General features: G+C 44.3%; 1 protein-coding gene across 3 annotated transcripts in view; it reads left to right on the top strand.

Moving 5' to 3' along the window:
- Positions 1-16,389, top strand: part of RETREG1 (reticulophagy regulator 1) — a 94,218-nt gene that overhangs the window by 59,001 nt on the left and 18,828 nt on the right. For all 3 annotated transcript variants that reach the window (XM_030207272.1, XM_030207282.1, XM_030207291.1), the window contains one exon: positions 14,794-14,878. In XM_030207272.1, coding sequence (XP_030063132.1) covers positions 14,794-14,878 — 85 coding nt within the window. The remainder of the gene's footprint in view (positions 1-14,793; positions 14,879-16,389) is intronic.

Genomic DNA, 16,389 nt, shown 5'->3' with positions numbered 1-16,389 from the left:
CCTGTCTGTTTTGTTCTCTGCAGACTAAGATATCAAAGTGAAATTAACATCCAACTAGGGGTATTCATAATGAAAGGGCTTTCTCCTGTTCTGTGTGTCTGGTGTGAGTTGTATGGAGCAAGCAGGCGTGCTTCGTGGTTCACATTTTCACTGAGATGTTGGATTTTCTGTTTTACACCACAGCTTTAGCAGTATGATAGGCCAGTGGTTCTCAAACCTGTTCTGGAAGACCACGAGCTAGTCGGGTTTTCAGGATATCCCTAATGAATATGTATTAAATAATAATAATAAAAAACATGGGCATATACACAAATGGAAGTAATCACACATATACTATAAATAAACTATCAAAAGTTGCTTCTAAACAATATAAATAATGCACAATTTTATTAGAAAATTATGTTTAAAAAAGTTTGCTTTAAAAATCACATAAATCTACCAATAATTAGCAATGGTCATCTCCTTCCCTGATGTAGACATAAGGTCAAACTACAAAACTCTCACTTTTGTGCCTTATAAATCTAATAAAGACATTACTTATCTGATAACTCAGTCCAAATGTCCTCTGTAATTGTCTAGGTGTTCCGATGATTGTACAAAACACAATTCCCGAAATCGCCACACAAACCGTTGATGGAATATCTTCAGCCATTCTAAGGCTTCCAAATCTTTCATTGCAATTGTAATCCAAAGCCCTTGGAGCACTTTGCCCTCTAAGCTGAGCAGGAGTCCCCCACCTACAATCCTTCCAGTGGGGGGTGCTGTTTCACTATCATATTTTCAATAGTGAGGGACAGGCAAGCTCTGCAGGACTCCAGGGAACCTGCTTGTTCCTAGCGATTGAAATCAGAATATTGAAGCACCACCCCCCACTGGCAGCAATGCAGTTGGAGAAATTGCACTGAGCGTAGAGGGAACAGTGCCATTGAGTCTTCTTTGGCAACCCCCATCATTCTGGTTTTACTGCTACTCTTTGCATGTCTACCCAAGCTGAACTGAGAGGAAAAGCCACATACTTGAAAGACAAGGCGTTTCTCAGTAGACAAAGAGAATGAATTTGAAAATGCCCACCTCCTTGAGGATTACTTCAATAACAAGTTTGAAGGTGGGGTAGATGTCATTGGCATACATTGGTCAGCAGTATTGCGGCCTTACAAGGGAAGCTATTTGGCAGCTCTCTTTCAGCTCATTTTTGGATTCACAGTTTCTCTGACTTAAAAATTAGTAAATACTACTGGGATAGGGGAAATGTGGTAGAGAGCTCCAAATTTCTCAGTGGGTAAATCAGGCACAAGAAGCAAATCCTTTACAGATTTTGGCCAGTACCAAAGAGGTGGCATATAAGTATATATAGTATGTTTAGGGTGCTTAAGATTTATGAGTTTATATGTTTGTTAATGTCTGGTGGATGTGTTTTATATTGTGAATATTTGTTTTTATTGTAATCCACTTTGATCTTAAAGCAGGATATATATCCATGAAATAAATAAATAAAATATTTAAAAGAATGTTCTAGAACAAGAGGATATGGTATGATACTCCAGGGAGCTACATCAGAAAATATTCCTTCACTTAAAGGGCCAAGGATATATGGAGTGGCCTCCCAGCTGAAATGATGGAAACAAGCATAATAAAGTAATTCAAAAAAGCATGGGATAAGTACAGAGGATCCCAAATGGTAAAGACTGGAAGGAAGCTGGGTCAGTGGCGTTTCACCAGGGTTGGGGTGGACAAGCTAGATGAAACCAATGGTCCTTTCTGCAATCATAGTCTAGCACAATAGTAAGAACAAAAGTTGAGAGGCTGTGTTATTGCTAACCCTTCTTTCCCTCTCTAGGGCAGAGAGAGAGAGAGATGTGATAGCTGTGTTAGTCCACTTTTAAAGGTAATCAATAGAAATAAAACAAAATAAAACATAGAAAAGAAAATAAGATGATACCTTTTTTATTGGACATAACTTAATACATTTTTTGATTAGCTTTCAAAGGTAGCCCTTCTTCGTCAGATCGGAAATAGGCAAATGTTGGTATATATAAGTGAAATGTTATATACCAATGTATATAATGGCAAATGTTGGTATATATAAGTGAAACACCAAAGCATTTCAGTGACAGTTTAACAGGATGAGGGTGGATTAGGTGAGAGACAGGGAGAGTCGGGTGGATAAGGGGCAGGGAGCTATGCATGGAGATAAGAGGGTGACAAAGCAGTACAATTTTATGGTTTATAATGGGCTAGAAAACCCAGATCTTTAAGTCCTGTCTGGTGGGTGTCAAAATATTTACTCATTCTGACTTCAAAGGTCTTACATTCCTGTATTGTTTTAAAGTTCCCTTTTAGGATTCTTACCATAAAATCACTGGTACAGTGTTCTGGTTTTGTAAAGTGTTGCCCCACTGAGGTGACATCATGGTTGGTACTAGCATTTTTCATATGGTGTCTATGCAAATTAAATCTCTTCTTTAGCATCTATTGTGGATAAAGATAATTGGGCAGAGCAGTTGGTCTTTTTCTGAGGCCAATATTCAATCAAAAGAGGAGTGCATAATTTAGGGAGCTCTTTGTTTTAGTTATGTGTAACTGTTTTTGTTTGAGTAATTTTATGATTATGTTTGCTATAATTTGGGCAGGCCAAAAGCATGCCAATGGTGATTTCTTGTTGTGGGAGGTGGACTGTAACATGGCAGGCACTCAACCGGGCAAGGTAGTCTATAGGATACTGTTACTTCCCAACAGTGTCAGGGCCACCTTAAAACCTCTAGCTCTGCCCACAGGGGAAGTGGCATGGAAAGGATGGAGCCAGAAAGATATGACCCAGGAAGTATAAAAGGCCAGGCCAGAGAAACTGCTACCACTACTTTCAGGTAGGCCAAACTCAACTTGGAACCTTGAACAGTTTGTGTTTTGACCTGGCTGGCTGCAGGCCAGCTTGTGTGCCTGCTAGAGACTGTGCTAACTCTGGATCCAGGGACCAGGCCATCCAAAGATGCCGTAGTGCTTACAGAATTAGCTTTGGATAATATTTTCTCCCCTCAAGTGAAGTAAACAGGAGCCCTTCCTAGACACCTTTAATAAAATATTATTTGTTTTCACTGTAAGTTGTAGTGTGTGTGGCTTATTTTACTGTGCTCCAGGGCCCACTCTTGCTTACAATACCACAAGGATTTTGGTTAGTCACCCTATTTTCTAAAGAAAGGTTCATAGTATAATCTGTTAGGGTAAGGATAAGCAAGTCCTGCTACAGTACTGTATTTGCGGCTGGTGTTGGTCCTTGTGTGGGTGAGAGTAGCTAAGTAGCTGCTTTTTTCATTAAAGGCTTGGGAGAAGAGCCAAGCTTTCACCTGCTTCCTGAAGCAGAGAGAGGGAATAGATGACTTTGGTCAATAAGCCTTAGGGAATAGATGACATTAGCAAGGTCACATGCTTCAGCACAGTGTTGTCAGTTAATAGGTGTACTTGAGAAACGGTACTCTACCTGCCATTTCCATGTTTTTCCTGTTATTGACTCTAGAATAACCTGCATTTGCTGAGCTGGAACAATTAAGTGGTGGTTTATACTGTGCTTTACAGTGCCTCACATTATTGGGGATGTGGCAACGTCTTCCACTTAGCCTGCAAGTAAACACTCATAGCTGCTCTTCAGAACGTGCCTTGTTAATAAAAAATATCCTGTTTCTAATGAATTCACCGAGGAAGAATGTCATTTAGAAAGCATGTACCAGAGGTGGTGCTGGAAACTGTTCCCCAGGGAGGCTTAGGAGATGGCTGAGCATTATTATATTAGGAATCTTGCTGTAAATTAACTCCACCATCACGTGCTGTAAAAGACAGATTTAGAAAAACAGTCCTCCATTTTTTTGCTGTATTAATATCGCAGTTCAGTAGAGGAATGCGATTACTGTATGACTCCACTTGAATAAACAGAAATGAAGACCAGACATTAAGATGCAGGTGACACCTTTATTTCTGTTGTTGTTAGCTGACATTAAGTTAATCCAATGTAAAGCTTCCACCTGCCCTCTAACTTATTGGTTGCTCTTTATGCCTACGTAACATGAGGCTTCTCAGTGATTAAAACTGATAGGAATATCTGACTTGTACTGTCACTTGGGGAATGTGGCTTCAGGTGTGCAAGTGCAATTAGGCTTTTTTGTTTTTGTTTATTTTGTTACCATCACCAAGTAAATTATGGGAGCTCTATTCAGCTGGCAGTGGTCAGGGTTTCTTTAAATGCTGGCCATCACCAGCTGAATTAGACCCAGCTAATCAGTGATGCTTTCCATGTCTCTCCAAATTGCTCCAACAGTCCACTCCCAAAGATACACATTATCCCAGTAACAGGATTAAAAATATAGGGGTCAATATTCAGTGCTAGTTAACCGGGTAGGAGAGGCAGATTGAACCTAACTGATGAAGGCATCGTGCAGGGCAGGATGCCATCATTTTCAAGATGATAGCTGCTGGAGACAGGAGCGAGTGTTACAGAGTCCAGGGAGGCCTGGGCAAGGGGTTCCACTAGACAACATGAACTTAGGGTTTGGGGGTCAGGGATGGATGGGTACTACTAGATACCAGAGATTTTTCAGGGGTCAGGGTGAAAAGGGGACTGGTCATGTTGGGCGGGGGGGGGGGGTGCTCTAGACACCAGGGATATTTTTCAGGGGTCAGGGAGAGAGAGGGGGCTGGTCATATTAGGAGTCAGGTACCCTAGAAATCCAGGAATAATTTTGGAGGGTTGGGATGGGGAACACCATGAGATCCTTGCAGAAAGCAATCCAGGTCAAGACGGTCGGGCTACACATCTGCTCCTCCCTTCTATGCTGCCCTGTTCTGCATAGCTGCAAAATTAATGACCGCATTACCATGCACTTTAATGTGGCCTGTGGTAATTTTTTTATTTTATTTTTTTGTTAACATTTGTACCCCGCGCTTTCCCACTCATAGCAGGTTCAATGCGGCTTACATATTATATACAGGTACTTATTTGTACCTGGGGCAATGCAGGGTTAAGTGACTTGCCCAGAGTCACAAGGAGCTGCCTGTGCCTGCAGTGGGAATCGAACCCAGTTCCCCAGGACTAAAGTCCACCATGCTAACCACTAGGCCACTCCTCCACTTAACTTGCATGGTTTTCATGCAAGTTAACACTTATACTGAAACTATTTCTGCATTGTTTAGCCAGTAAAACCCATGGTAAAAGCAGACTAACTGCTCTAATGCTTTCTGCATGGGCCCATAAGTGTTGTAGGATTGTACCTTGTTGGACAGATTAAGGATAAGTCGCTCACTAGCTTCACTGTCTCTAACTTCATTTCCTCCCACTGTCCCTGGTTCCCTCACCAGTAGTCTAGCATCTCACCTGTCCCCCTCTCTGTAGAAGCCCAGAATCTCTCCCTCTCCCTCACACTCCACCCTCCTCCCTGCCAATGAGTCCATTACCTCTCTTCCTTCCTTCCACAGCCTCCCACGAGTCCAGCACCTTTCTATATTCTTTCTTCCCTCCTTTCCCCCCCCCCCATGGTCTTCCATCTTCCCCTCTCCCCTCCCCTCCCCCATAGTTCGACATCCCCCCTCCCCCCCCCCCCCCGTTCCATTTCCTCCACAGGTCCAGTGCTTCTCTGTTCTGCTCCTTGAAGATGCAAACTCCTCCCCCCCCATGAACGCTCCTTTCCTGTAAGTCCAATAACCTTTCCTTCTTCCTCCCTTATCTCCCTTCCCCCCTCCTCCATCCTTCAAACTTTTTTTCCTTGCCAGCAGCAGCTGCCATTACATGCAGCCTGGGCCAATGCCGGATCCTTCCCTCTGATGCAACCTCCTGTTTATGCATAGATGGGATGCAGCAGAGGGAAGGATCTAATCACATAATGTGTCTTTGATGAATCTTTTATTCATGCACTGATTCATACAATTTTAATACCACACACTAATTATAGAAACATAATAGATGTGGGAATATCTGCCTCCAATTTAAGAAGGTTGCAAACTTTTTAAAATACTGCTATTTGATTTTTGGGTAATGCTCAAAAGTATGATCAAGTTACACCTCTGATTATATAAAACCATTACCTTCCCATTAGGTATACAATAGATTTTAGGTTACTGGTACTAGCACGTAAGGTTTATTATGAACATGTCCTTTTATATTTAACTTCTTTAACTATACCCTATGTACCAGGTAGAAGTTTACATTCCTGAATGATTACTAAATGATGTACGAGTGCGTTGGAATGATGTCAAGGGTAGCCCATCTCAGAACTGGAGACTTACCTCTGCTATGCTGGAGATCAAAGCCAATAAGTGACATTTCTCTTGGTAGCCCCATTTGTTTTTAAATATTTTATTGATTGTAAACCGTTCTGATGTGTTTATTGAGAACAGTATATCAAACACGAAAAATGTAGGGTGAAATGGAAGTTATGGTAAGAATGACTACCAATGATTTAGAAAAGAGTTTGTTCTTGGGCAGATTTTTATTAATATTGGTAGATGATTTTAGTCCATCCCTCCCGTCTAAAGAGGAGAAAAATACAGAGCTCTTATAGCCTGAGAGACCTGATATCACCCAGGTGAAAGGAGAAAAAATTAGATACTGAATTGGTATGCATCAGAGGAGGAGAAAGGAGATGAAGCTGCACCAATAAGGGTGTTTGCTCAGAGGAGAAAGGTGAACATTTGGAGGAAAGGAGAGATTTAGAGCAAGTGAAGGATTGCAGATATGGAAGGGGAAATCACTAAATAGTAGAGGTTTCCATGCACAGAAGACAGGAGCAAAGGAACATCTTTTTGGTTGCAGGGGCCAAACCAATCTCCATCCTTGTCTTTAAGCTGTCCAGTTACAGATGTTATGTTGGGCAAATATTGGTAGGGCCATGGCCCCAATGGCCCATCCCATTCCACTACCTATACTGGGAGAAATTCAAGAACTAAAGAGGGACATTGGGACCACAGACCCAGCCATTTCCTTTATTTTCTGCTTGCTAGAGGGGAACATTACTTCCAAGTTGCACTGTCATATTTACTTAAAATATGTTAGCTCATTTCTTGTATTATGGAAGACTCTGGAGGTTAACCCCTTTCTCCATTGGAGAACCCACATCAGGGCTAAAGAAATAGTAAGTGAATAGAGGGAAAAGACTGAGCCCTGCTGTGGCTGAGTGTGGCCCTGCTCAATAAGGACAGGCCTGTGACAGGGCTTACACCCCTATTTTACTTTGTCTTCCAACTCGCTCAGCTCAGTCATTGTAGAAACAGTTCTTGGCACAGCCAAGCGCCAAGGCTTCTTCCAGAACACCACAGTCATAGGCCCTAAATCTACCTATTGCAGAGTGAGCCCCCTTCCCTCCGGACTGTGAATGCTACCTCCCCAGTATCCCAGTGCTGGCCATTCCCAGGAAATATAAGACCCCATCTTCCCTGCAGAAATTGAACGCCGGCCCCTTTCCATTACAGAGTGCACAGCACCAGGGTCACCGAGAGATTGAACTGGGCCCGGGGCAGAGCTGTTGCTGGGCCTGGGGCAGAGCCGCCACCCTCCCCCCATCGCTGCTGTGCCCCCCCCCCCGGATCGCTGCCACCCACCCCCTGGATCGCTGTCACCCCCCCTCATATAATCCAATTACCTTCGCTGGTGGGGATCCCAAGGCCCCGCCGGCAGAAAACGTGTTCCTCCAGCGTTGCTCTTCCGCCAATTGCCTGCCCCTGCAGCTGCTTTTCCTTTAGCTAGGCAGAAGAGCAGCACTGGAGGTGCTCCTCTGGGTCCTCCCCAGCCTCCAAAGGGGGCCCGGCTGCAGTGCCGGAGTTTTCTCTCTCCTGCTCCTATCGGGATGTGATCATTCGGGTCCCATCAGGAGAGACAGAGACCCAGGTGCCGGGCCCCCTTTGGAGGCCTGGGCCCGGGGAATTTTGCCCCCCCCCCCCCCTCGGCAGCTATGCACAGCACTGCCACTAGCAGTGCTTTCTCATAAACACTGTAGAACGTGAAGGAAACAGGTTTGATTTCACTTCTTCCCCCCTCCTCCTCATGTCCTTACAAGGCATATCAGCATTTTATCACACCTTCTTGAGCTTGTTTTCCGGTTCTGCAGTGTCTAAGGGGCCCTTTTACAAAGCGATGGTAAGCCCAGCGTGGGCATACAACATGCTAATCTGGAGTTACCACTGGCCCAACGCAGGCACTGGTGGTAGTTCCAGCCCCATTGCGCACCATCTCCCGTGCTAGTGAAAATATTTAAAAAATATTTCCACAGGTGCTAACCTGGCGGTAATCGGGCAACACTGTGCACTACCTGGTTACCGCCAGGTTAGCACAGGAGCCCTTAACGCCACCTCAGTGGGTGACATTAAGTGCTCCTCACTGCATGACCATGCGGTAAGTGAAATCTTACCACATGGCCATGTCTTTTTTTCTGCCTTTTTACCTGCTGCGGCAAAAAGGGCCTCAGCGTGCATCTATAACAGACCCCGCTGTTAGTGCAGGGACCGTTTTACAGCAGCTTGATAAATGGATCCCTAAATTTCCCTATCACTGTAACCCCCCTGCTTCCTTGAAATATTCTACTCTGAGGTGGCGCCATATATGAAGTCAACTTCCTGCTGCTGCTACTCCACATCCAGAGTCACTTTTTTTGAGGTAATGCTTCTGCAGATCCACCATACCCAATAATTCACGGGTGTGCAATTTGAGGGAATTGTAGTGGTTCTAATTTCTCTAGAATCAATTTGTTAAATAATAAAAGACTGAAACCAGATACAATTGGGCTCATTTTCGAAACAGAAAAACGTCTAAAAAGTGGCATAAACCAGCATTTGGATGTTTTTCTTACAAAAATGACCAAATCAGTATTTTCGAAACCTATTTCTAGACGTTTTGCTATGAAGTCCATCAGAAGTGCATCCAAATCTCAAGGGGGCATGCCAGGGGTGTGTTCAGGCTGGGACTTGGGTGTTCCTAAGATTTAGATGTTTTTCAGCCATAATGGAACAAAACAAGCCGTCCAGGAATAAAACTAAGACGTTTTGAGCTAGACCTGTTTTTATAATGAATAAGGCACAAAAAGGTGCCCTAAATAACCAGGTGACCTCCCCGTATTCCCCCAGTGGTCACTAACCCCCTCCCACCCCCCCAAAATGTGATGAAAAACATTACTTGCCAGCCTCAGATGTTATACTCAGGTCCATTAGAACAGCCTGCAGGTCCCTGGAGTAGTCTAGTGGTGTGTCAGTGCACTGCAGGCAGGTGGACCCAGGCTCCTCCCTCCCTCTACCTGTTACACTTGTGGAAGAAACTTACATATGTGCTCTAGTTTAGAGCTGCTGGGTGTTACTATTACCTCTGGCTTACTGTTGGAGACAGGAACCAGGTAAACCATTGATCTTACCTGGTTTGGCTGCTCTAATGTTTTTGACTGTTCGATGGCACTATGCTGATTGTTTCATTGTTATTCCATGGTCCCTGTGTCGACCATAGCAGTTGTGTGTGCTACTTTTTAAGGTATGATGGTTTTTTTCTGGGCCAGACTGGGAAGGTTGTTTCCTATATATAATTGAGTCCTGTAATGCAAAGTTCTGCAAATGAGTCCACGTATCAGACCTAAAAAGGCAATTTTTGAAGGGACTTTGACCTGCCCTCCCATTGCCACACCCCCTTTTGGTGTGCATGCTGTGGTATTCGAGTGCCCAGGCTTATAAAATAGCACACATCCAGATGTGCACAAACCCCTAATTAGTGCAAGTTAACATCAATAATTGTTAGTGTCCAGTTATTGAATTATCTCATTGATCAATTAGGTTGGGCACGCTTCTTCGAGTGCCATTTATAGATTCCAGAGGGAGGTGTATATAGTCAGTATAATCCTGTTCTTTCAACAAAAACATAATACACTCAAAAGATGTGTTATACCAAGTTCCAAATTTCCATAAAGCACACCATAAAAATTAGTGCATTTCAATAATAAAAAAACATATGTGTATTTCTATAAATCTTCCCCCCAAAATTATAATTTTTGATGATGCAGCATCTACAGTAGATGTTTTGGGCACACCATTGTGCCTGCATCAGGGACAATCAAGTGATCTGCTGAAAAACACTCACAGGAGCAAGTTACTGTTGTCGTCTCTGCTTCCAAAAGGCCCCAGCTTACATACTTATCTTCAGTTGAACAAGGTTCTCATTCTTTTAGAGACTAATTTAAAAACTTTCACACATAAAGAGCTAGATTCTATTTATGGGGCTATTCTATAAACCTCACCTAACATAAGGCATGGTTTATAGAATTATGTGTAGCAGCTGTCCTGTGACTAAAACTTATGACAACTATTCTAATCAAATATCTTTATTATAAATTGTAAATCACCATAATATCATAAAACCCAATAACTTATCACTCATACCATTCATACTAACCCAACCACACCACACCACATACATTCATAGACAATATATAGCGCAAATGTTAATCATATAAACTTCAGTGGAAAATAGTTCGGAGTGCAAGGATAGGGGGAACACAATCACAGTTTGTTAAATAATAATCTTCTTTTATCAGTGTCCCAATGTTCTTATATGTATACTGATCCAAATCTCAGTTCTTGTTGTTTAATACTTCTTCAGACCAACAGCATGTGCGGGCATTCTTTCGTTGGGAAACCCGCCGTGTGCCATGGAAGTGGCATGAATCCTAGGCAGCCCATTGTGGCCGGCGAACCTACCCCTGATGACGCTCAGTGAGTGAAACACAGACTGTGTAGGGTCATATGTGTTTATTTCAATAGTATTTGGAATGCTTCACAGCGGAGTATAAAATATAGTGAATGCTGAGATATGGATTGAACAATCATAGTGGGAGAAACATGTCTGATTGAGTCACTCGTGGAGAGTATTGTGGTCGACAGCAGAGAATTTTGGAATCTATCAACACAACCAGGAGGGGATTATAATATTATATACAGGCATGAGTTAACAGCGTTACCAGCTTGTCATATTTTGAGAACTATTTGACTTCTGGTCTGAAGAAGTATTAAACAACAAGAACTGAGATTTGGATCAGTATACATATAAGAACATTGGGACACTGATAAAAGAAGAATATTATTTAACAGTTAGGATAGTTGTCATAAGTTTTATAGTCTTTGACAGATTTTGTCACAACTGTTTTTAAATATATATCTCTTGTTTTGATCATTTGTGACTAAAATTTAGGCGCAGGCATCTATACAAACTAAAACCTGGTGTAAATGAACACATCTTATGTAGGCACAGATCGGGCATATTTTGTAATAGTGCTTGTAAACATCCAATTATCAATGCTGATTGGCTTGTTAACCAATTAAGTTCCATGTGCTGATTTGGATGTGGAACTTTAGTTGCACTTAATAGAATCTGGGGGGAAACACCTTTTATACAACTACTGTATGGTTTATGCATATGCAATTAGAAGCGATACAAAGAAGGTGTGTACTTTATGCAATCCGTATGTACGCATGTACTGGGGTGTACCTTGGGTGGAGTCACAATTTATGCGCTAATATTTAAGCCTACTCCAGAGCAGGTGCAAATGTCTGTGTCTTGAATCTAGCCATGATTTCTGCTAGTTTACCCCTAGTATTTTATAAAGACACATAGATGCTTATGTGTCATAAAATAGTCTAAAAATAGATGCCTTCTTGCCCTTTCAACTTAGGAGAGCTATTACAAAATTACCCACGACATGATATTTCTGCCAGGCTCTATACCCCTCATACCCTGATAAAGCAACTAGTGATTGCCACAGCGGACTTGGTATAAACTCTTCCATATTTTTGTAACCCATATGGTTTTGCTCCTGACATTTGTTTGCTTTTATATCTCATGAGGACAGTTTTTTTTTTTTGCCCTTTTTTGATTTTGATTAGGCTAAATAACTTGTCATTCAAGGCTGTCCCTGCATCACAAAAGCCTTGTAGCGGAAACTTTTAAAGATATTTTTGTGCATAAATGTTTTGTATTTTATGTTACAGTAATCACATTTTATAACATTCTTCAGAATATGGATACTAAAGCATACCAGGGGCATATCTGGACTCTGGCGGTAGGGGGGCCAGAGCCAGAGGGAGGGGGGCACAATTTAGCCCCCCCCCGGCGCCACCAATCCCCCCCCCCCCGCCATTTCTGGACACCCCCCACCACTGCCAGACCCCCCCTCGCCACCAATGACACTCTCCACCCCCTCCCGCCGCCGCCAACCCTCCCCCGCTGCTGTCACTTACCTTTGCTGGCGGGGGACCCCAACCCCCCGCCAGCCGAGGTCCTCTCTTCCATGCAGGCTGCAAGTTGCAATGCTTCCTGTTCTTCTGAGTCTGACGTCCTGCATGTACAACGCGCAGGACGTCAGACTGAGTTCCAAATTCTGAGTCTGACGTCCTGCACGTTGTACATGCAGGACGTCAGACTCAGAAGAACAGGAAGCGTTGCAACTTGCATCCTGCACGGAAGAGAGGACTTCGGCTGGCGGGGGCTTGGGGTCCCCTGCCAGCAAAGATCGGCGACGGGTTGGTGGCGGGCGTGCGGGAGAGAGGGAGGGGGAGGTGGAGAGGGTCGATGGTAGGGGGGTCTAGGGCGAAATCTGCGGGGGCCCAGGCCCCTGTGGCCCCACGCAGATATGCCCCTGAAGCATACACCCTGTATATGCATAATGCTGTCTCCCCCTGATCAGAAGCATTTTTGGGGGGTGGCCTTTTTGATGTTAAATAAACTGGCAGTCTTTTGTGTGTTTGAGATTACATGGGTGTATTCTGTGGGGCAGGGGCATAGCAAGATAAAAATATGTCCAGTGAAACTTTTCTACTGCTCCCACCTTCCAGTAAACCCCCCAGGCATACCTGACCGATGCCCTGGTGGTCTAGGGTATGCAGGCAACAGCAATCCCCACTTGCTGCTGCCAGTGCCAGCTTTAGGTTCAAAACGGTGTCTATGACCTCTCGATCACCAGTGCATCAGTCAGGTGGCCTGGGGGCGGAGCCTATGGGAAGGTGAGTGGGTGTGCTCACGGGGGTGGGGCATAGGGAGAGCAATTGGACATGATGGACAACCAAGGGAGGTAATGGACGGGGCCAGTGGCGTACCAATGGGGGGGGGGCGGTGGGGGCGGTACGCCCCGGGTGCAAGCCGCTGGGGGGTGCCGCGCGCTGGTCAGCATCGTTCCTTTCCATGCTCCCTCTGCCCCGGAACAGGAAGTAACCTGTTCCGGGGCAGAGGGAGCATGAAAACGAACAACGCTGACCGGCGCGCAGCACCCCCCCAAGCGGCGTGCACCGGGGGGGGGCGTTCTTTAGCCGGGGTGGGGGGTGTCCCTTCACCGGGGGGGGGGGTGTTGCACTGCACGGGGGGGGGGGGGGGGCGCATCAGCGATCCACCCCGGGTGTCAACGCCCTTCGGAATGCCACTGAACGGGGCACAGTTTTGGCACTCCTTCCTCCCTTGCACTCTGTATGGTTGCATCGGCCGCATATATATTGCAATGGCCCTGCTATGGGGTAGTTCCCTCTGCAGCTTCTTGTGAACCTGGGTAAGTCACTTAACCCTCCATTGTCACAGGTACAAAAACTTAGATTATGAGCCCACTAGGGACCAAGAAAGTACCTGCATATAATATGTAAACTGCTTTGGTTGTACTACAGAAAGGCGGTATATCACATGCATTACCCTTAGCTTTGCCCTTAATTTTTAAAAGAGAAAGTATCTGTATGCTTTTCCTTTTAAAACTTATGCCCATGCCTGCTGCGTAAGTTGCTCTGCCTTTCTAAAATTTTCTTTGTGGTGGATAGTGGATATTGTGATGCAGAGAACAGACTGTGACTGGAGGGTGACTTCATGTAAGAGTGAACATAAACAGTAGTTTGTCTGGTTAAGACATGTAAAACGAAAAGGCATGGGGGTATAGAGCCCCAAAATGAATTGACAGGCAATTTAAACCCATGCAGTATTTTTGTTTGAAAGTACACACTTGTATCGGTGAACTGTTTTATTCAAGTTACTGCAGTTTAAATCCTCCCCACTGCTCTCTTTTGATCCATGAGTCCTGTGTGAGCAGTCCTGTCCTCTAACAGAACAGTACTGCAGTTGCTTTGCATACCTTTTCTGGGGTTGACCTCTGTCACAAGAGACATCCCACAGATTGCTTGCAGCAGTCCAGTGGCAGTGCTCAGCATGTTTGTGGTGATTCACAACCTGGCTGCCCTCACAGGCACTACAGAATGACAACGAGTCACCCGGTAGAAATGTCAGGAATGACAACCTGAATGGAAAGAGGCAGTGCCTTCCTACCCGGGAGCGAACGTGGCAGTGTGCAGTGCTTAATGAACACTGAACAGTCTGGTGATGCGGCACAAGGGTGGTAGGTGATGAGTGACGATGTCATCGATTGTCTTACAGTGCAGATTTAACTTATCGGAAGCCAAGATTTCATAAATACTATAAACTGATGGGTTCATTCATGCCTACATTTGTAAACTTTTTCATATTTTCCCTATGTAGACTGTTAATGTGAGCTTTATAGGCTTGTGGGTATGTTTGCAAGTCAGTGCTCTGAGTCGGCCTGGTGCAGCACAGGTCCCTGCCTGAGCTCTGAATCACTACCTGATCTGTTTGTCCAGGCTGCCAGGAGCAGTAACAGGCTTGTGTGGGTGTGTGCTTCCACGTGGTATACCCAGGCCAAATGCCAACCAAGGAGATTTTTTTTTAATCATATAAAATCTGACCTGTGCTGGCAGCCATCATGACACAAACATTCACTGTGACTTCAAATTTCTTGTTTTTAGTTTTGTCTTCTGGTTTGCGGCCTGTGTACCTTTCTCACCATCTTGGGAAGCTACATTCCTGGAGTTGTACACTCCTACTTGCTGTGTAAGTACCACTTTGGGTTTCTTATTTTTTTTTTAAATCCACTAAGAATTAAATTTATTGTATAGCTCAGAAGGAAGGGAAAAAAAGACGTAGACTTCCATTAAACACAGGCAAATCTTGAATGTCTGCTTTGTTTTGGAAGACAAGTCATTGCACCAGTTCAGAAGCTTGTGCAGTCCTGTTTAAATTGCTAATTTCACTTATTAAAAAACATATGTAGCCATTTGCAGGAGTTATTTAGGGCCTCTTATCAAGCTGCGATAGCAGTTCCCGCTCGGTAATGGCGACGGAGCCCATTCAAAGTCAGCATTACTGCACTAGCAGCCGCCAGCATGGCTTGAAAAAAGAAGCTCTTAGTTCCTCCTAAATCGTTTTTGCAGGGGTTTTTGCAAATTAAAATGGGGGAAGGTTTGAAGGAATGAAAATTTTTTTTAAAAACTTCAAATGAGATTTTCTGAGCTTCTGATTTTAGGTATACATGGTTTTTGGTGGGAGATGGAGGAGGGGGAAGGATTTCTGACTGGGGCCGATGCAGAAAGCTGTGTGTTAGATCCGAGGGCTGGTGCTTGAGTGCAGGGCTTGTAACACAAACACAAGTTTTTTGCTTGCCGATGCAGTAAGCTAATCAAGTGCAGATTTGAAGTGTGCAGAATGTGTGGGCTAATCAGGATGAGCACACCTGATGTATGCACACTTGTAAGATTCCGTGCTGAGGGCTGGTAGTAATGTGTGCATGTCCAAGCAAAATGAAAGTATTGGAGCACATCTGCTAGAACGTTATTCTGCGGGTAAATTATTTTGTGTGCATGAAGTTTGAGATACCATTAGTTATTTGTAGAACATTTCAGCACATGAACAGATAACCCATTTTTTTCTGCATGTGGACCTCTGTACAGGACCACCACTTGTTGTTTTATCTTAAACGTTGTGGGTACTGTTCACAGGAAAAAAGAAAATCCATAGAGATGGTAGTGCAGAAGATCAGTCTAACCCTTCTGCGCCGCCTCTGATGTGACATTAAAGCTCCCGCCTTGTGCTCAGCCTTAAAGTCTTCCACACCCTTCTCTGCATCGGAGCCAGACAGCTAATACTTGTAATGTTCATTTTAATATGCGGTGATGGCCATTGTGGGACTTCACACAGTTATCTCCTACGCAAAGCACTTCTTTGCATGGCATGGCTGTAAAATTAAGCATTGATGTCACGCTGATGCCCACCCCCCCTCCACCATGCCTTCTGCACCGACCCCTCTGAAAGAATTCACGGGACTGTGTGAATGGAGGCTGTGGGAGAAGGATTGTCCCCCCCACCCCTCGCAGCTTTCATGCAGGGTAAGAAGAGCAGAAGTGATCCCTGCTGCCCCTTTGGTGTGGTGTCATATAAAGCCAAACGGTATCATTGTAGATTGACAGAGAAGGGCAAGTCTGCCAAGTTGCCTTCCTCTCTCGTTCTCTTACCATTTTGAATAAATAAGTAGAAAAATTCCCCACACTTAAACCAGCATCAGTTCC

This window comes from Microcaecilia unicolor, chromosome 1, assembly GCF_901765095.1.
Source record: "Microcaecilia unicolor chromosome 1, aMicUni1.1, whole genome shotgun sequence".
Classification (NCBI taxonomy): Eukaryota; Metazoa; Chordata; class Amphibia; order Gymnophiona; family Siphonopidae; genus Microcaecilia; species Microcaecilia unicolor.
Note: the sequence above shows the minus strand (reverse complement) of the source record. Positions and strands in the feature narration are given on the sequence as shown.